The sequence below is a fragment of the Neomonachus schauinslandi genome, chromosome X (genome assembly GCF_002201575.2).
Source record: "Neomonachus schauinslandi chromosome X, ASM220157v2, whole genome shotgun sequence".
Taxonomy (NCBI): Eukaryota; Metazoa; Chordata; class Mammalia; order Carnivora; family Phocidae; genus Neomonachus; species Neomonachus schauinslandi.
This window is the reverse complement of record NC_058419.1, coordinates 65,128,853-65,150,033: the sequence shown is the minus strand read 5'-3', so window position 1 is coordinate 65,150,033 and position 21,181 is coordinate 65,128,853. Positions and strand designations below refer to the sequence as shown.

The 21,181-nt window shown below is 35.4% G+C and overlaps 1 protein-coding gene across 4 annotated transcripts in view; it reads right to left on the bottom strand.

Annotated features, from left to right (window-relative positions):
- Positions 1–4,593: 4,593 nt before the first annotated feature.
- MAGT1 (magnesium transporter 1) overlaps positions 4,594–21,181 on the bottom strand; it is a 60,353-nt gene continuing 43,765 nt past the window's right edge. For 2 of the 4 annotated variants that reach the window (XM_021688102.1, XM_021688166.1), the window contains exons 4-11: positions 18,991–19,131; positions 18,238–18,378; positions 17,292–17,381; positions 16,761–16,802; positions 16,590–16,653; positions 11,620–11,694; positions 8,744–8,834; positions 4,594–6,607 (exon numbers count right to left, since the gene is read on the bottom strand). In XM_021688102.1, coding sequence (XP_021543777.1) covers positions 6,592–6,607; positions 8,744–8,834; positions 11,620–11,694; positions 16,590–16,653; positions 16,761–16,802; positions 17,292–17,381; positions 18,238–18,378; positions 18,991–19,131 — 660 coding nt within the window. In that variant the 3' untranslated portion in view covers positions 4,594–6,591. The remainder of the gene's footprint in view (positions 6,608–8,743; positions 8,835–11,619; positions 11,695–16,589; positions 16,654–16,760; positions 16,803–17,291; positions 17,382–18,237; positions 18,379–18,990; positions 19,132–21,181) is intronic. The other 2 variants (XM_021688030.1, XM_021688243.2) reach the window with 2 other exon arrangements.

Below are 21,181 nucleotides of genomic sequence, written 5' to 3'. Positions count from 1 at the left end.
GTAAAAAGGATGCTAGATCCCATTTCTTCTAGAGCTGAAGCTTTGCAGCACTCTATGACTTGGTGGGAGTGTTGTTTGCGCTGGTCTTCTGGCATAAGAGCCTGCTGTGCTGATTCTTAGACTTTTTTCAGTGGAAATGTGCCTCTAGGGCACAGGCGGGCGGGGCTTGTTGTAAGCGTCTCCAGCCTCCACCAGGTGGCGCTGTTCTGCTCCCCAAAGGGTTTCAGTGCTGATGGGAGGGATGAATATGCCACCATCCTGCTCTCTAGCCCCAGCACCGAAATTTCATGCCACCCCACTTTTCAGTGAGCCCGCACAGGAGAGCATTCAATCACCCTTCTCGTGTCCCTCGTTTCCATCTGAACCCTGCATTCACCCTTCCTGTGACCAAGGTTTTTTATCTCAGGCACACAACTGAGTTTCAAAACTCCAAACTTTGGGGACTCCCATGACATAGACCCACGCTTTTCCTCTGGTGGAAGGTCTTGCCGCCCTTTTGCTATTTTCCAGCCAATCCCAAGAAAGCAGTTGAACAACTACACAATGGTTCACAGTTTAGGGCAAAACAGAGCAGAAAACCAGTACCAAGACCTGGTGCTCTCAGCTCGCTTCCCCGCTCCTCTGCCTGGAAATAGTGCAGCACATTGGCGCCACTGTTCTTGCAACTCAGGGGATCCTCAGACCCTGCTGTCACGCCTGGGATTCTGCCCCGCTTTGCCACCTGAGCACCTTTAAGCTAGGCATGTTCCCGATGGCAACAGACTTCTAATTCAGATTTGGTGCTCTTCTGCTTATAACACCTTGCAGTGGCCTCCATAAGCAGGCTCCCTCCCCGCCCCATACCCACAACTCTATCTCCCCCAGGTCAATTCTCTGCACCTCCTACCTTCCAAAAGGTGGTCGCTTTTGTACCTGTTGATTTGCAGTTTTTGTTCTCTCAGACCTCTGATTGATTTCTTGGGTGTTCAGAATGATTTGATAACTATCTAGCTGTGTTCGAGGGATGAGACAAGCTTAGGGTCCTCCTCCTCCACTATCTTAACTCCTCTGGCCATTTATTCCTAATAATATCTTAATCTGAATTAATATTTGACAGAACTAGCTAGCTAATCACTATTAAGGAATTCTATCTTCCTTTCTTCTGCTGAGCTGTTGGGCCTTGAACCTATTGTGTATGATACGATAGCAAAATGGTAATACCAATACTTTTGTATTTGTTTTTTATATTACGAAGACATTGGTGTTTTATAAAAATCTGAGATAAAACAGTCACAGTCATCTACATGTTGTCCTCAGATGTTACACCTGAAAATGGGCCAGAAAGAAAGATTAAGGGTTCTTTATACTTCTGGCTTGCATCTTTCCAAATAGCATGCTTAAGAAAGAAAAGCTCAGGGCGCCTGGGTGGTGCAGTCGGTTAAGGTTCTGACTCTTGTTTTGGGCTCAGGTTGTGATCTCAGGGTGGTGCTATCAAGCCCTGCATTGGGCTTCATGCTCAGCAGGGAGTCTGCTTAAGACTCTCTTCTCCCTCTCCTTCTGCCCATCACCCCCCCCCCACTCTCTCTAATAAATAAAATCTTTTTAAAGAAAGAAAATCTTGATTAAAAGAAGTAAAGAGAGGCCAGCCTTATGAGAGTGAATTTGACATTTAAGAGGGCAAAAGGGGGAGGAAAGAGGAAATCTAACCACGGAGAAAGAGAAGTTGGGTTTTCAGGGGCCCTGGAATTGGTCCTAGAACCCTCCCTCCCTCTTTTTCCTTTTTGCCTCAGATTTCCCTACTATCCTCTCCGTTTCCCTGAAGTTTCTCCACCTCAGTTCTAAGAAGACTCCATGAGAATTAGAGGCCCAAACTGTAAGAGAAATACAAATGACTAATAGATACAAGAAAAGATGTTTGGAGTTACTAATAACTTGGGAATGGGTAATTAAAACGAGGTATGTTGAAAGAATTTTGAAACAAGAAAAGGGATAAGGGCGGTCAGAGTATCTTTAAAGTGTGCATTTTGTTCATTTAGAAGTTTTCAAGTACCATGTAACTCTGGGCATGACTCAAGGTGTAAATGACTCTGACTTCAGATTTTAAGTACTGAAGTGATATGATACTATATTTGCAGGAATATTTTGGCATTTAAGTGGGGGCAGGGACCAAAACAAAAGAATATTTTGGCATTTTAGGACCTTAAAAATCTATCTTGTGGACTAATCATCTTTTAAAATTTCAATTTGTCTCAGAAACCTCTCCCTTTGCCTCCCATCCCAACCCCAAGAAAGTAATGAAACCTTTCTCTGTACCCATAACACATATTCTCCCACCAGCACATAGGACTGCATTTGCTTACATGTTTATTTCCATCACAAGATTGTAAACAACTCAAGAGCAAAGACCTTTTTTTCTTTATTCAATCTGAAAATTTACTGAGCATGTACTAGGCAGGCATTTTAGAAAATGAGCATGCAAAGATGAATAAGACAGTACTCCTGTTCTCAAAGAAATTACAGTTTAGGGGAGAAAACAGGTAATTACAAGATAGAGTAACAGAGATCAGCATGCACTATATAAAAGAGGAGTATAGAACCCAAAGTGGGAGGTCAGGAAAACTTCCCAGAAATTATGTGTGAGATGTGTTTGAGGGGGGAAAAAACATTTTATTAATTTTATTTGAAGGTCACAAAAAGAACTTCAGACCTGAAGTTCTCAGCTGCAACTGCTGGCCACAGAGCCATGGCCAGGCGTCATAAACTGGAAGGCTCAAACCAAATGGATCATTTCTGAGTCTGGATATTCGGTGATGCCCACACAGCTCAATGAGTTTCTTCCAGCTGTAAGTCATTATTTACAAAGCACTTATTGGAATATACTAATCATCACTGCCTGTGCAGGCAAGGTTTATCTGAATGTCCTTAAATTGTCCCCCAAAAGAGCCTGAAGACCATGCTTCAACATTTTAACCATAAGTCAGACTTTATCCGACTGTACTCGTATTTTCAGGACAATGATGAAATACAAAGTGGTGTCAGTGAGTAAATGCCAATATGGGGTTGGGGCCAAGGCACTAGTGTTTTAGTTTTGAAGTGTGGTAAAATATGCATACGATTTGCCATCTTTACCATTTTTTTTTTTTTGTACAGTAAGCTCTAGGCCCAATGTGGGGCTTGAACTCAAGAGTTGCATGTTCTACTGACTGAGCCAGCCAGGTGCCCCTAAATTCTACTTTCACAGATTAAAGGGAGTTCACTGAAATTCCTCCCTTCTGAAGCCTACATCAGCCATTCTAGGGAAATGCCTCTCTCATTAGGACTCTTTTCTCAGGATCTAGATGTCAGGAAACAATCAAGGTAGACTATGATTTCCATGTCTCCAGGGAGTCATTTACATCTCTCACTGAAACCTAATCCAAAGGAAATTCGCAGCAAAACTGGAAACCTGTAGGCCTTTCCTTGGAATAACCTCCAGTGAACTGCATCACCCATCTAAGGCAGATTTTCTTCAGCAGTTAAAATGAAGGGACTGATTAAATGGTATCTTAAGGTTCCTTTGGCTTTGATTTTCTACAATAGTAGCATACTGCTACATACAGTTGATTTCATTCTTGCTTATACTTGGGCATTTAAATCAAGATCTGATATTAACATTTTAGTTTCAAGTATATCCTTTCTAAAAAATATTTCAATGCATATTAAACAACTTGCAGTTATAATGGCCTCCACAAGCATTTCACAGCTTCTTCTGAAATCTGATTACAAAACCTCCTACATTTCAACTGATTTAATTCAATACCAAACCTGAATATCACAAATCATATGTATTCAAATTTAAATATATCTTTAATATTTTGCACCTAAAACAGTGGTGCTGGAAGGAACACTGAAGTAATTTAGTCCAAATGCAATCACCTTAGAATAAAAAAATAGGTCCTGAGAGAACCTATTTCAAGTGACTTGCCTATGGTCACATAACTAGACAGAGAATAAGAACTAAAAGCTGTTTAAAAGCCGGATCTCACTACTTCCTGTCCAGTGTTCCCATCCCATGTTTGCAAATGTACTATTGTCCAGTCTCATATAACCTAGTCACAATGTTCACCAACTGGGACAAAACTAGATCAACCATTGAAGACAGCCATTCATCTACTTATCTTGGCTGTTTTGACTAACATATTGGGTGAGAACATTAATGAAAGATAACATATGGAATCCTGGAAGAATGTATCTCAATTTAGAAATACTTAAGGAAATTAGCCTATCAAATTTACTGTCATTAGGACAATAAGAAATTTAATTATATTCTCAAAATTAAATAACCTAGAGGCACCTGGATGGCTCAGTCTGTTAAGTGACTGACTCTTGATTTCAGCTCAGGTCATGATCTAAGGGTTGTGAGATAGAGCCCTGCATCAGGCTCCACACTTAGCAGGGAATCTGCTTGAGATTCTCTCCCTCTCCCTCTGCCCCTCCCCCTGCTCGTGAGCATGCTCTCTCTCTCTCTCAAATAATCTTTTCTAAAAAATGAAATAACCTAATATTACAATCCTAATTTAGTGTTTTAAATTAACCCCTCTTCACATGTTAATAAAAAAACTTAAGAGTTTAGATTGTAAAAGTTTATTGATATGGTCAAAAAGCAAACAGCCAGACATTTGGTTATCTTTGCTACTACAATGTGTCATTTTGAATAGTATTTTTAAAATGCGTAACAAATATTTAAAACATTACTAGAAAAGTAAATTAAGAGTCTACTTAAGGCACTTCAGATGAAAGCGAATTTCAAAACTTCCACAAAAGTAACTCTAAGTTTAGTAAATCTGCTTTCTACAGATTTTAGCCAGAATGCAACTCTTCTCCTTGCACAAGAAGAATGTGCTCTTAAGGGAGACAAAACAAATACAAAAAAGTGTCATTCTTTCAATGCTCATGGCACATTATCTGAAGCTATACAGATTACATGGCAGTAGTATTACCCTGGTCAGTCTGTACAAATCAGGGCATCTTCATACAAATCTCGTAAGAATCACAGCATAAACTTATTTGGCCTGAGACAATTACAAGAACAGCAGATAAGGAATCCAGAATCACACAATTTATAGGGAAGTAATTAACAAAAAGTGGATCCACTAAAGAGTAAAAGGTCAACTATATGCCCTGACCTGCCAAATCTTGGAACAAAAACAAAAAATCCACATAAAACATTTCTTCTTAGGCAATTATATTCATCTCTTCTGCAAATCTCTATTATATAAGACTTCTAGACCACATGGGAAAGTTATTAGATGGTAAATAGTAGTAGGCAAAGTATTATTTTAATGTAATACTTCTAAGATTTTTAAAAAAATTTTTTCACAGTCATTATTATATTTCCATAATAGTGAAATTTCAGGATACTCTTCATAACTATGGGGGAGGTTATGGCTAGATCTAATGATAACCATCAACTTTCATTCTTCACAAAAATTTGGTTAGCATATATGGTTATTTCCACTGACAGAAAAAAAAGACAAAATTCAAATAAAACCTCTTCAAATGTTTACTGTTTCTCCACTTAAAGTGAAAGAATGAAGGCTAAAATAATAGCAAAAACATAACAACTTTCAAGAAACAATTTACTTTCTATTCATAAGCAACAACTCAATATATCAGGATATGCTTTTCCCAATCTAGGGGAGTCCTTTTCCTAAATACAAGGGTTAATGAAATATGTTGTAACTGTAATACAGAAATCGACTTAACTAGATGAACCTATTTTTTTCTGTGGGGTACAAATGAAGTAAGTGACAATCTCTAATTTGTAGAAACAATTTAGACCATTTTTAAGTTACACTGATTTTAGCACTAAGCTACATTTTTATTAGAGAGGGACCTACCTTAAATAAATTAAGGAGACAGAATGAACTTGAAATCTTTCCAAACAAAAGTAGTTAACACCACACTCATGCAGAAATCATAATCCTGTATTTAGACTTTTTAATGTCTACAGCGACCAAGAAGCATAGCTAGCACTGTATTTCAGTAGGAAACATGAAAGGAGGGGGAGGACTGGCTAATCTTTTCTAAAGGCTAGACGTGTCAGAAGATCACATAGTACATAACGATTTCTCTGACCAAAAGGAAAGATGTACAAAGTATACACATCCATGCAAAGATGGAACAGCTAAGAATGCATTCCTGATGCATCTGTCTGTAATAGGCTTATGTAGGAACACCTGGTCAGGACTTTTTTCCCCCTACCTTTGGATAAGATAATATAAAATCAGATGGCCAATAGTTAACTAAAGCAGTTCTGAACCTTGTTTTAATTAAAATGTAGTTATAAAATTTTTATAATGTACTTAATTCTACTAAATTAACTGTTACATACAGTTCATCAGGAAGGGAAGGTTAAGAGGAGAACTGTATCCAAATACTTCATGATTTCGACAAGAAATTGCTTGTTAAGGCACTACAAATCTTCTTTGGTTAAATGATTAACTATTTAAACCACTTGAAAAAAAGAGGTAATACAAAATACACAAATTTCATTCTTCTTTTCAAACACACACACTCTTTTCATTTTTCAATTTCCATTACTCCAGTGTCTACATATCTCTGGGATCCTTTTTAACTCATCAGAAAGCTGAAACAAAAATATTAAGAATCTATTAGTCTCTGAAAAAACAACAAGCCTTACTTCTAATAAATATCTTGACTTTAGACAAAAGACCATTTGGGTGGATGTATAATAAACTTTTAGTATTAATAACAAAAAGTGATAAACACCAAGATATTAAGATAGTCTTAGGAGAGAAGGAAATAGACATAAACTTGTTAAAAAATCTCATGAAGAGAGACACTGATTAATAATTCGATCAACCATGGTGATGAAATAAGCAATAGAAATCCCAGCAAGATTACCCTTGCATCCCAGTTAATATTCTATAGAGGAGAAATTATTTTAAAATATAAATACACAGAAGAATAAATCAAGAATCAAAGTTCTGGTAGGTTTTGTTCTTAAATTAATTTACATTTGCCAGCCCAAGTGTCCATCAACTGATGAATGGATAAAGAAGATGTGGCATGCATACACAATAGAATATTATTCAGCCATAAAAAAGAAGGAATTCTTTTTTTTTTAAAGATATTTATTTATTTATTTATTTGACAGAGAGAGACACAGCGAGAGAGAGAGCACAAGCAGGGGAAGTGGGAGAGGGAGAAGCAGGCTTCCCGCGGAGCAGGGAGCCCGATGTGGGGCTCGATCCCAAGACCCCGGGACCACGACCTGAGCTGAAGGCAGACGCCTAACGACTGAGCCACCCAGGCGCCCAAAAAAGAAGGAATTCTTGCCATTTGCTATGACATGGATGAGCCAGAGAGTATTCTGCTAAGTGAAATAAGTCAGTTGGAGAAAGACAAATACCATATGATTTCACTCATATGTGGAATTTAAGAAATAAAACAAGCAAAAGGAAAAAAAAGAGAGGTAGACCAAGAAAAAGACTTAACTATAGAGAACAAACTGAGGGTTACCAGAATGGAGGTGAGTGGGGGGATGGGTTAAATAGGTGACAGGAATTAAGGAGTGTACTTGTGATGAGCACTGGGTATTGTATGGAGGTGTTGAATCACTAAATTGTACACCTGAAACTAGTATTACACCATATGTTAACTAACTAGAATTTAAGTAAAAACTTAAAAAGAAATAAAATTAAGTTTGGAAGAAAAAAAATGCAAAAGAAGATTAATTTATGTTGTTCATTGATCAAAAGGCATCCAGGAATGTCACAATATAATGAATCAACCAGGGAGTTATTCAAAACTGTCTACTCAAGGGACGTCTGCATGGCTCATTTGGTTAAGCACCCAATTTCGGCTCAGGTCATCATCTCAGGGTTGTGAGATCCAGCCCCGTGTCAGGCTCTGCACTGGGCATGGAGCCTGCTTGAGATTCTCTCTCTCCCTCTGCCCCTCCCGTTGTGTGCACGTTCTCTCTCTCTCTAAATAAGTAAATGAAATGTTTAAAAAACTTATCTACTAAAAATGCATTAAAGGTAATATGAAGAATGAATTTGTCTCTCGAAAATATCACTTGATATAGTTTATCTTTAGTTGTTCACAATCCTTTATACAACAAGACAATGTTGTATTAAAAGAACATGAATTATGGTACCTGGCACTCATATTATAAAACTAATTCACAACATCCCCCATTATGTAGGTACATTTCTCAAGGCTATTAACAGAATAAAATCAAGAATTTAGGACCAGGAGAGTAATTTCTTCCCTGAGCCTTAGAGATCTCTATGAACATTTCAAGACACTTAGATCTTCTTAAACACTCTTTCCTATACTCTCTATAAACTGGATTCTAATCAAATGTTCTGTTTATGCCATCTAAAGAGCCCTGAAAAGTAGAGGTGTGAGAAGTTTTAAAAAACATTAAAAAATAATTTGCTCAAGAGAAAGTAGAGTATGCAGACAAGGTATAAAATATTCTAATCATTAAGTGTTTTTTAGATTTCTAGATTAAATTAGGTGATGTCAGAATAACCCTCAAAGATGTTTGTGAGAAATCACATACTATTGTCCACTATATCATAATTATCTTAAGTTAACTTTTACATGCAACATACCTAAGTTAAAGTCTATGTCTGCTTTAGAAGCTAGAATAGTTTGGAGGTAAAGCAAAAAAAAAATATTATAAAGCAACATCAACTCTAATCATTGTAAGTATAGGTAATCACTATATAATAGTATAAAATAATCATACCTATATGGATATCCATGATATTTAGATCTGAAAATAGACAGCATCCAACTGAAGAACAATACAACAAGTCCAATACCAGCCACACACATTACTACAGAAAAACAAAAGTGTAAAATGAGCATGTTAAGTATAATAAAGAACTAGGGCATAAATTTTAGTCACATTTCCAAGAGTGAAAAGCAAGGGACATAATTTAGTGGTAAACCTCAAGTTTCCAAAAATTTTCATGCCCATTCTTAAATCTTTAGGATTCTGCCTCCCCAATTAATTTGACCCATTACAATATAATAGAGTAGTTCCATTTATACACTTGTGCAATTTAATTGTATGAAATAATAAATTCCTTTAAAGTCATCACAGTCAAGAATTTAGTGTTAGAGGGGTGCAAAGGTGGCTCAGCAGGTTAAGCATCTGACTCTTGATTTCAGCACAGGTCATGATCTCAGGATTGTGAGATCGAGCCTCGAGTCAGGCTCCATGCTCAGCAGAGCCTGCTTCTTTCCCTCTCCCTCTGCCCCTCCCACCACTCATGTGAGCATGCTCATGCTAATAAATCTTTAAACAAAAAAAGAATTTAGTGTTAGAAAATTCTACTACTGACAAGAAAATCACTCACTTATTAAATTTCTTCTAAAGCCTTAAACGTGGCCTTATTGTATTGATATTGTTTTAAAGACATCTAACAACATCATTGTGACACCCTCACTTGAAAGTACTTTATTCATTTACAGGTAACTACACTGCCTATGTAAGGAACTCATTCAACATGGATTCCTCCTTTGAATAATGAGGTGAAAATACCACGAATCCTAGTTCTAAATTCATAGCTCTCTCCATTAATCTCATATGCTCTGGTTTAGCATAGCAGTTAACAATCTTACCTCTGGATGCTGACCCCACAATGCTCAGCCATGATTCTCATAACTTGAGGCTCTTCAAGTCCTCAGACTAAGACTGGCTAAGAAGCATAGAGGTGGGGATGTGGGAAAGCATGTGTGCTATGGCAGTGGAAGTTCTAAAGAAACATACTTATTGGCCGACTAAAAACAACTTGTAGTCTTGTTATACTTAGGGAACAATTCTTTTTCCTTCTTAAAGTTTCACATAATATAATTAGGGGCTAAAATGTAAATGTTAAATATATCTTTTAATGAGTATTAACACATGACCATTGTAGAAGTCTTTCTTATCTAATTAAATACACACATGCACACACCTGTGTGTGTATATATATAGTATCAGTGTATTTATGTTTGTATTCTACTTTTTTCACATAATATATCTAAAAGTCTTTAGGGCAGTTTCTGGTACATAATAAATGTTTAAGTATTTGTTATTATTATTTGTGATTATTTTAATATATGTCACCAAGATGTTTTATAATTTAAATTCATACTACCAGTGTAGTACCCAGAGGGCCTTTTCCCAATAATGAATACTGAAATAGGCAAGTTTTTAAAAGTCAGGTAATGAAAGGATGTATATTGACTGGATAAAAAAATTGATACATTAGTTCTATTTTTGCAATATGCAAAAATTCATTTCAATTCAGCAAAATAAGAATCCCCAAATTTGAAATCCAATCTCATCATCTTTTTTCAAATGAAAAAGTAGACTATACTTAGCTAGGTTAATTCGATGACATTTACCTTTGTAGCCATACAAGGAAAATTCTGACTTAAACGTATTTTATGTAAGTAAAATAAAATTACATTGTTAGCATTTACTTGCAACAAATACCAATGTGTGAATATTTTAATATATAAAAAGTCCATACAAACCAAGAGAAAAAGTACTAAGAATAATAGATAAATGGCAAAAAAAAAAGACTTTTTATAGAAGGGAAAACACAAATAGCTGATAACCATTTAGAAAAATATTCAACTCCATTAATAACCAAAGAAGTACAAAATACTGTAACATTTGCCCCTTATCTGATTAGCGAGTACACACACACACACACTTTTAATGAGCTTAGCTAATGCTGACAAAGTTACTGTGAAACAAGCGTTTTTTTTTTTTAACAAGCATTCTTAAATACCACTAGTAGGAATCTAAACTATCATAATATCTGAGGAAACAACTTAGCATCATCAGTTTAAAACATCAAGGGGATTAAAAATACTAATACAGAGGACTATACAGTCATTCTACTTTTAGGAATCTACCTTAGGGAATTAATATGAAATGAGAATAAAGCTTAATATACTACAATAGTCACTAAGGAAATATTTATTATAATAGAAGTTAGAAAAAAACCTTAAATGTTTAACAGAATCAGAATAGTTAAATTACAGCATAGGGTACAAATTTAAAATTATGTGTAGGAAAATATTAGTGAATTATTTAACTCCAGTTAAAAGAGGGGGGTACAAGATTCAAAATTTTATACAGTTTTAAATATGTTTTTACAAATGGAAGAAACTATATTAAAACATTAAAAATTTTAGCTTCTCAGTGATGGAATAATGGGTAACTCTCCCCCCAAATGTTTCACACTCTGATTTCCTCCATTTTTTACAATAAGTATATGTTACTTTTAAAATAATAAAGTAGTAAAATAATATAACTAAGAGGGGGAAGTGATTAAGAGGATATTTTTTTTCCTGTGTTAAACACAGAACTGTTATATAACATTGTATGTCAACTATAATTCAATAATAAAAAATAAAAATCAAATTAAAAAGGTAGTATTAAGGAGGGCACGTATTGCATGGAGCACTGGGTGTTATGCACAAACAATGAATCATGGAACACTACATCAAAAACTAATGATGTACTGTATGGTGACTAACATAACAACAACAAAAAATATATATATATATTCTAAAAAAAAAAGGTAGAATTGTTACATTTTGGCATAATATATAACTTACTTTTTCGCTTTCCAATATCCATGTCAGATGTAGCAGCTTCACATAACAGCACCATCCCTAAGGTAACCCCACCATCTTAGAAAAATTGTTTAAGGAGAAATTCATACAGACACAAAAGACATACCACTTTAATATTCCTACTCTTTCATGAAGAAAATTACAATGAATATATAAATCTCCTACTTTCAATTTAAAAAAAACTGTTACTAAAGTAAGGAATCCTTATGAATGTATTAAACTAAACATCACTGGAGGGGCGCCTGGGTGGCTCAGTTGGTTAAGCATCTGCCTTCGGCTCAGGCCATGATCCCAGGGTCCTGGGATCGAGCGCCGCATTGGGCTCCCTGCTCAGCGGGGAGCCTGCTTCTCCCCCTCCCTCTGTCTGCTGCTCCCCCTGCTTGTACTCTCTCTCTGTCAAACCTCTCTCTCTGTCAAATAAATAAATATTTTTTAAAAATAAATAAATAAAAATAAATGTCACTGGATTGTTCTCTTTAAAATACTTAATTTTATGTTAGGTGAATTTCACTTTAATAAAAAAGATGGGTGATTAAAAATATAAAATAAAATAGGGAATATCTATGCAGCATGACAATTATTTACTATGAAGGTATAATAAAAATATTAAAGTTGGAAAATTACTTCATCTGTACAAATGAAAATCAGTATCTTAAACAAATGTCCACCCCACTATAACTTACAGATGAAGTATGAGTTTTCCTGACACGTATTTTGAAATAACCTTCCTGGACATGCTTGCAACTATTGCTCCAACCTTGTATATATTTTATTTTGTTTTGTTTTTTGGGGGCTTGAACTCACAACCCTGAGATCAAGACCTGAGCTGAGATCAAGAGTCGGACGCTTAACCGACTGAGCCACCCAGGTGCTCTGATATATTTTAAGACATTAAATAGCCTTTTTGCATATTTAACCACCCTCCAAAAATGAATACACTTGAACTGTGCACCATTTGAAGAGAACAGCAACTCATTTTTATTTGAAAAATAACTTCTCAAAAATTCTCCAGAATTTCAACAATCAACCTCTAAAGCGCAAATTACTACTCAACTACCTAAGTTTGTCCTATTCTAATAAGAGAATCCTATATGTCATCACCTCACTTTTATTCACCTTACTATGGAAACTACATAAATACAAAAATATACCTACTCATGCAAATAGGATATACGTGGCATGGTTGAATGCTAAAATAAGCAAAGTTGAATTTTAAAGCAAATACCATATGTTCTAGTAGAAAAGAGGGGCACCTGGGTGGCTCAGTCATTAAGCGTCTGCCTTCGGCTCAGGTCATGATCACAGGGTCCTGGGATCGAGCCCCACATCGGGCTCCCTGCTTGGCAGGAAGCCTGCTTCTCCTTCTCCTACTCCCCCTGCTTGTGTTCCCTCTCTCGCTATGTCTCTATTTGTCAAATAAATAAATAAAATCTTTTAAAAAAAGAGATTTACCCTGCAGTTTGGTGAATATAAACAACAGTTAAAAATGCCCAAATCAATTATGCATACACACATGCACATTGTAGGCTACCACACGTGGGTATGATTAAGCAGAAAGGGAAAAACAGGTGTTCGGATAAGGCCTGAATTTATAATTGGCCCTATAGTTTGTCTATTCATCCCTTCACTACCATCTTGTACTGTTGTCAATGGCCTCTTTTTAGGGATGATGCCCATTCATCATGCTTTTAGTTGCTTAGACAAGTTGTTTTCTCCACTGACAACTTTTTCTAACCGAGGTTCTTGATATCCAGATACATGTAAAGATTGATCATTTCTATAGGCTTTTGTTACAGGGTACTTTTTAAAAAGATTTTATTTAGTTACTTGAGGGAGAGAGAACGAGAGCATGAGCAGGGGTGGGAGAGAGGGAGAAGCAGGCTCCCTCCTCAGCAGGGAGCCCAATGTGGGCCTTGATCAGAGGACCAGGAAATCATGACCTGAACTGAAGGCAGATGATTAACCGACTGAGCCACCCAAGTGTCCCACCAAATTATTTTTATATCCAAGTAAACATTCTTTGCAACATTCAACAATAGAAGAATAATTGAATTATGATATACCCATTATATAAACATTAAGAATGATCACTACTTTTCCTTTTCCTTGCCCGTATTTTCTTATTTATCTGTAAATCTCATGCAACTTTTGTAACTATAAAGGTCATACAACCATATAGAAAATGCTTATGTTAGGAAACCAAACTGCACACAATGTCTGTAACTACAAAAAAAGGAGCTTCCCCCCAAAAAGACACAACTAAGCAAAGAATGCAAGAGGATATGCAAAAATAAACCTAGATTTTAATATTAGGGTTTCAGAACCTGGGTGAAAATTTTCTAATCTACTGTTTTATTTTTTTAATTTAAATATATTTAAAGTATAATTCCATCTGTGTAAAGTTAAAAAATAAGTAAAACTAATCCATATTGTTAGGAGTCAGGAGAGTAGTTCATTTTGGGTAGGAAGGTAGCAATCAGGAGGGGGTGATGAGATTGGGGATGCTTTGGGATATGAGTGAAGTTTTATTTCATCAACTGGGTGGTTACACAGTTGTGTTCATTTTGTGAAAATTTATCAAACTGTACACTGCACTTATGAATTGTGAACATTTCTGCATGAATATAGTAATTCACATAAAAAGTTTAAAATACAATTTTAAAAGCTGCTTAGTGGACCAAGCAACTCATACAGTTTGCTTTATTAATCATGTATTAAATTATACAATATTAAAATAATGATAAATATGTGGATATTTTCTAAACTCGTAACTACTAGTTAGTAGTAGTCTCATTCTATTAGTTCTTATTAACAGGGTAACTTTTTTTTTTTAACATGGTAACTTTTGAGTTTTGAGTTTTTAGGCTTTGTGTCCACTAAAAAAAAAAGGATTTTTAGTCTTCCCTAAAGTTTCCTACCCCTAACAAAGTTAAATAGCTTTATTCATTGTCTCACACCTAGTGATACACAGCATTTAGGGCCTTTCTTATAACCTGTAAACCTTTGTTTATCCCAATACTATAAACTCCTTAGACAAATCATACATTCACAGCAACTAGCAAAATAATTGCTCAGAAAGTATCACCCAAATCTTCCTAACCACTACCAAAAAAGCAAAAACAAAATAAGGGAAAAAATATCACCCTGAAAAAAATTCCCATTTTGTATCCAATTAACCAAATTTACAAGATATGCTTTATTTCCAAAAATAAACTACTGGGACTTCATCAAGAAAAAAAGTTTCTGCACGGTGAAAGAAACAATCAACAAAATTAAAAGGCAACCTACGGGGTGGCTGGGTGGCTCAGTCAGTTAAGCATCCAACTCTTGATTTCTGTTCAGGTCATGATCTCAAAGTTGTGGGATCAAGCCCCACATCAGGCTCTGCACTCAGCAGGGAGTCTGCTTGTCTTCCTCTTTCTCTCTCTTTGTCTCTCCCTCTCTCCCCCTCCCTCCCCTTCACTCATACTCTCTCTCTAAAAATAAATAAATAACTCTTTTTTTAAAAAGGGCAACTTATGGAGTGGAGAAGATACTTGCAAATGACATATCTGATAAAGGGTTAGCATCCAAAATATATAAATAACTTATAAAACACAACACCCCCCAAAAAACAGTCCAGTTAAAAAATGGGCAGAAGACATGAACAGACATTTTTCCAAAGAAGACACAGATGGCCAGCAGACATATGAAAAGATGCTCAACATCACTCATCATCAGGGAAATGTACATTAAAACTACAACGAGATATCACCTCACACCAGTCAGAATGGCTACCATTAACAACACGGGAAACAACAGATGTTGGCGAGGATGTGGAGTAAAGGGAACCCTCTTACACTGTTGGTGGGAATGCAAACTGGTGCAGCCACTCTGGAAAACAGTATGGAGGGTCCTCAAAAAGTTAAAAATAGAACTACCCTATGGTGCAGCAATTGCACTACTAGGTATTTACCCAAAGGATACAAAAATATTTATTCGAAAGGATACATGTACCCCAATGTTTATAGCAACAATAGCCAAATTACACAAAGAGCCCAAATGTCCACTGACTAATGAATGAATAAAGAAGTAGTAGTATATATACAGTGGAATATTATTCAGCCATAAAAAAGAATGAAACCTTGCCATTTGCAATGATGTGGATGGAGCTAAAGACTATTATGCCAAGCAAAATAAGTCAGTCAGAGAAAGACAAATACCATATGATTTCACTCATGTGCAGAATTTAAGAAACAAAAATGGCAGCGGAGGAGGGGAAGAGAGGTAAACCGAGAAACAGACTCTTCACTATAGAGAACAAACTGATGGTTACCAGAGGGGAGGTGGGTGAGGGGATGGGTGAAATAGGTGATGGGGATTAAGCAGGGTACTTGTGATAAGCACTGGGTGTTGTATTTAAGTGTTGAATCACTAAATTCTACACCTGAAACTAAATTTACATTGTATGTTAACTAACTGGAATCTAAATTAAAACTTGGAAAGGAAAAAAATGCTGTATTTCAATAGGCTTGCAATCTGCTCCAAATGTATGTGAAGCCTTAAGTAATGTTTAACCTTTAGGCAGAAAGAAAAAGTAAGAATATTCCAATTTCCTAAACGTTTTACATAATTATATTCACAAAGTTAGGACAAAGCTTAGGAGAGAAGAATTTTGGTAGTCCTCCAGTGTTAAGGAGACCATGATTAAGGTTCAGGTTCTACCAGAAAGAATGACAAGGTTCATACACCAGGCTCTCAGGTTGAAAGCCATGGATGGAGAGGATGGAGAAAATGGGAGAAAAACAATCCTGAAGAGACAGTAGCCCAAACATTTTCTAAAATGAATTAAGGGTACTGACCCACAGATTTAGGAAGTCCTGCAATCCAGAAAACAGGAGCAATATAAATAAAAACATATAGATAGATAAATTTAAATGCAGCACCAAGGACTTATTATAAAAAGAGGATACTAAACAGAAGAACGATATGTGTTTCAGCTACAAACTGGGCTTGGCTGCTTCCATGGATATAATTCTGGGGGGAGGAAAAAAGACAAAATTAAGTATTTAAATATACATTAACTTTTGGTATTCTAATCCTAAAATGGGCTATTTTTGAGCCCTATGAAATTATTAATTCACCTGATGTATATAAGCATTGGGTCTGTGGCATTCATCAATAAACTGGAGAAAAATAAACATTATTTCTGTGTTATTTATTATTCATTTGTCTTTTCATTGTACTTACACTATGTTCTCAACAACAGAATATATGAGAAACCTAATATTTCAGTGTACAAGACCATGAGGTACAATAATGTAAACTCCATGAAGACAAAGATTGTTTTTCTTGTTATCACTGTATCTAATAATACTTAGCACAGTGGCTAGAAACAGGAGATGTGCAAGTACTTGAGCATTTCATCTCTATTTAGTTGAAAGCTGACTTTCATTCTTAGCCAGCTTAGTCAGAAGGACTCACCAAATGTGATAAGGATAAAGAACTTTCCACTTTTAAGAGCACGTTTCAGAAATTGAAGCTTATCATCCAAGACAGAATGAAAAGTCAAAACTAAACCTAGTTCCTTCACATCTCGGCAATGGTGTCACAAGATAATAATTATTAAGGTTAACTTTGGTATATAATGGAAAGAAATTCTGAACTTCCCTTACCACATGTCCTGTGTGCGGATTTTTATGAGCATATGGTGGTCCTCTTATATGGTTCCACATCTGACCAGATGTCATAGCAAGCACAAAACACTAGGAAACAAAAATTAAGGAAATACTCATATCATGGTGCAGCTGCTCCTATACTGATCAGATTAATAGGTTTATGAAAAAGCATGTCTGCTCAAGTAATACATGAACAAATTTTTTTAGATGAATAATTTTTGAGTAAGGCTTGTATTTCATGAGAATCAATAATACTCCAAAAGGAAACCCCTATTTTAAAACTATAAATAAGCTGAAAGATGTTTAAAAATTGAAAACTGAAGAGCCTTTTATGAGAATATTTTCAAAAGAACTGCATATTTTCTTAGGGGTGACATTCTATCATTTAGGTTGGACAAAAAAGGAGTACAACAAGTTCCTCCAAACTCGGGCCATGCTAATAAGATATTGGAGGAAACAAACTGATTTTAAGGCATGAAATAAAAATATATAAAATCCCTCTCACAGGTAGGAAATAAAACAAAATGCTACCTAACAATACAATATTGTATGCAAACAATTTTTTAAAAAGTTTTGAGGTGGTTTATTTTCTGAGGTTGTTACCCTTCTAGATATATTTATTACATTCAAAGTATTTAAAAATCATTGTTTTTTACTACTTATCTAAATACAGAATTATTTAAATTATCAAAGTTTTTTAAATAATTATCTCCTAAATAGTTTACTGTATCAGTATTTGAAACACTTTTGTCTTCACTTACACAAGACAGTACTCCTGAGAAACGTGTAAATTCTATTGAAAAAAATCAAATATAGGGATGCTGTTATTTAAAATACATCTTATTAGTCTTTTATTTTAAGCTTATAAAAATTTTTAATTTATATATATGTGACATACAATATTGTATATATGCAAACAATTTTTGTTCTAAAATTCACTTACCAAAGCTGCAAAAGCCCATCCAGTTTTATTAAAGAGAAATTCCATATTGCTTCGTCGAAGATACACAAGTCCACCAATAACAGCTAAAAGCAATCCCAACATAAGAGGACCAGCATAATTTGGGGGTCTAATTACTCTAATCTAATGGAAAGGAAAGAAAAATGTTTTAAGCATGGAATTTACTTGTTAATTATATAGGTCAAACTAATTCAAAATGAAAGCAATCAAAATTAGTGTGGTTATTGTTGTGATGAGCACCGGGTGTTGTATGGAAATGTTAAATCATTATATTTTACACCTGAAACTAGTATTTCACTGTATGTTAACTGGAATTTAAACAAAAATTAAAAAAAATTAGTGTGGTTATATTTTCAGGAAAAATCATACTTCTTTTCATCCTAATCAAAATAGTCTACAATGTATCCCAAAATGGGATGGGATAGGTACAATATTCTGTTTAACTACAACATAACATCTTTTAGATTAAGAATTATTTGCCAAGTATCACTAGATAGTCCATGGACTTAATAAATAAGGTCAAAAGAGTGGTTTCCATGCTGAATCCAATAAGGTAATAGAAAATGTTTTATAATTTCACTCTTTCATCAGGATGATTCTATTAAATGCTATTTATGAAGGGGCTGCCAGACCATTACCACCTCAGTGATATGGGGATGAGACCAATTAGGACCTCCCACTAAGACTGGAAGTGGATAATGGAAAAGTAACTTTCTACAAGGTAGGGAAACTTACGTTGACATCAGTTCTGTCAGCAATCCACCGGGCAATCTGTTCAGCTGAAAAACCACGCACCTGCAACTCATATGTATCACCTCGCTTGGGTTTCCCTTTTGCAGGAAAGTTGATGAAAGTTGGAGCTGAATTCATGTTTAGCTGAATAAAAATAAGTCCATGAAAATATAAGTTATCAAGAAAATAATCTTAACAGCAAATACGACCTTGAAATTTAGGCATTTTACAAAGACGAGGAAGCCCAGATTTAGGTAGGTCAAGTGATTTGCCTAAGGAAAATGAAAAGTGGTGGAGTCAGGATTCAAACCCAAGACTGCCTGTGACCTTAATTAGTACACTTTACTGACCAAATATTAATTCCTGGCTAAGAAACGTACACTCTACTCCTTTAGAATGGAAAATCTCCCATATCACAAACATTTTAATCTGTTCAGAAATTATGTAAAAAAAAATACATTTGCAAGAACTAAAACTGCCTTTTGTAGCTGAAGTAAGCTCCAAGTAAAGTACATTCTCAATCGGGAGTAAACAAGATAGCGCTCTAAAATTGCAGTGAAAACCAATACAAGGGGCGCCTGGGTGGCTCAGTCATTGAGCATCTGCCTTCGCCTCAGGTCATGATCCCAGGGTCCTGGGATCGAGCCCCGCATGGGGCTCCCTGCTCTGTGGGAAGCCTGCTTCTCCCTCTCCCACTCCCCCCGCTTGTGTTCCCTCTCTCACTGTCTCTGTCAAATAAATAAATAAAATCTTAAAAAAAAAAAATACAAAATAGTAGTCATATGCAGAAATAGTTAATTCTAAAAGTTTCATAAATGTTTACTGATAAGCATCACATTCTCTATGTGACCATGGTATGCTTAAAGAAGACAACATTGGAATTATTTAGGTAAAGAAACCATAACTGACTCATCTGCATTATATCTTTCCCGATATAACTGTATTTGTAGGAAAGAAAAAGTCTAAGTCCAGGGAAAAGATGTTGACCAACAGATGCAAACATTCAGGTCCCCTCAACAGGTAACCCTATAAGGGAGATTAGCTTGTATAAGACATTTATAATTTAAGGACATCAGACAATAAAACAATCCAACTCCCTTGCTTTGATTCTATACTCACAATAGAACCCTCTAACAGTAATTTTTTAGACTTTCCCATAAGGAAGGAGGGTATAGTGATTAATGGATATGATTATTTTGGTCTCCTTGGCAATATAATATGGCAAATTAATGAATTAATAGCTGAGTCCTTTAGTTACCAACGTCCACAGATTTTTTTTTTTACTTTTATTTTGTTATGTTACATTAGTCACCATACAATACATCATTAGTTTTTGATGTGGTGATCCACGATTCATTGACAGATTTTTAGTTTGGTGAGTGTGCACAAGGTCTCCAGAACTAGATAAATTCCGGCTACATTGTTAAAAATTCAATTTCTGAGTCTGAAAAGCTAAGAACCAGACCCTGGACTGTGTTCACTCCACCAAACTGCTACCCAAATTTTAGGTCGAAATCTTTTTTTTTTTATTTGTATGTATGTATGTGTATATGTAATCTCTACACCCAATGTGGGAGTGCTCGAACTCACGATCTTGAGATCAAAAGTCTCATGTTCTTCCAACTGAGCCAGCCAGGTGCCCTTAGGACAAAATCTTCAATATTTAACTATACCACTTTTGGATTTTTTAAAAAATGTGTAAAAATCTAGGTAATATATGAATCCACTTCCCTTATGAAATAAAAAAAGTTACAGGATTATAAGGACCAACTGCAGTCAATTCTAGCAGCCACTATTATTTCTAGACCCTTCTGAATTTATTCATATACATGTGTGTATACTAACAGAAAACACAATATTGCTTTGCGTCTGCTTTAACACAAATGGTATCATATTAACTATAATATTCTACAAATTGCTTTTTATATGCAGCCATGTGTGAGGGATCTATCTGTGATAGTGTGTGTGTGTTTGTGTGTGTGTGTGTGTATTAACCTCACTCTTATAGATTACCAAGTAACTATGCTATTGCTGGACTTTAGTTTTTTCCAAATAAATATAATGTTGCAATGAACAGCCACATATATATCTTCCTGTATATCTGGTGAGAGTTTTTCTCCAAAAAATGGACTTGTTAGGTCATAGGGTAGAAATGTTTTAAATTAAAATGGATAGAGTCAACTTGCTTTCCAAA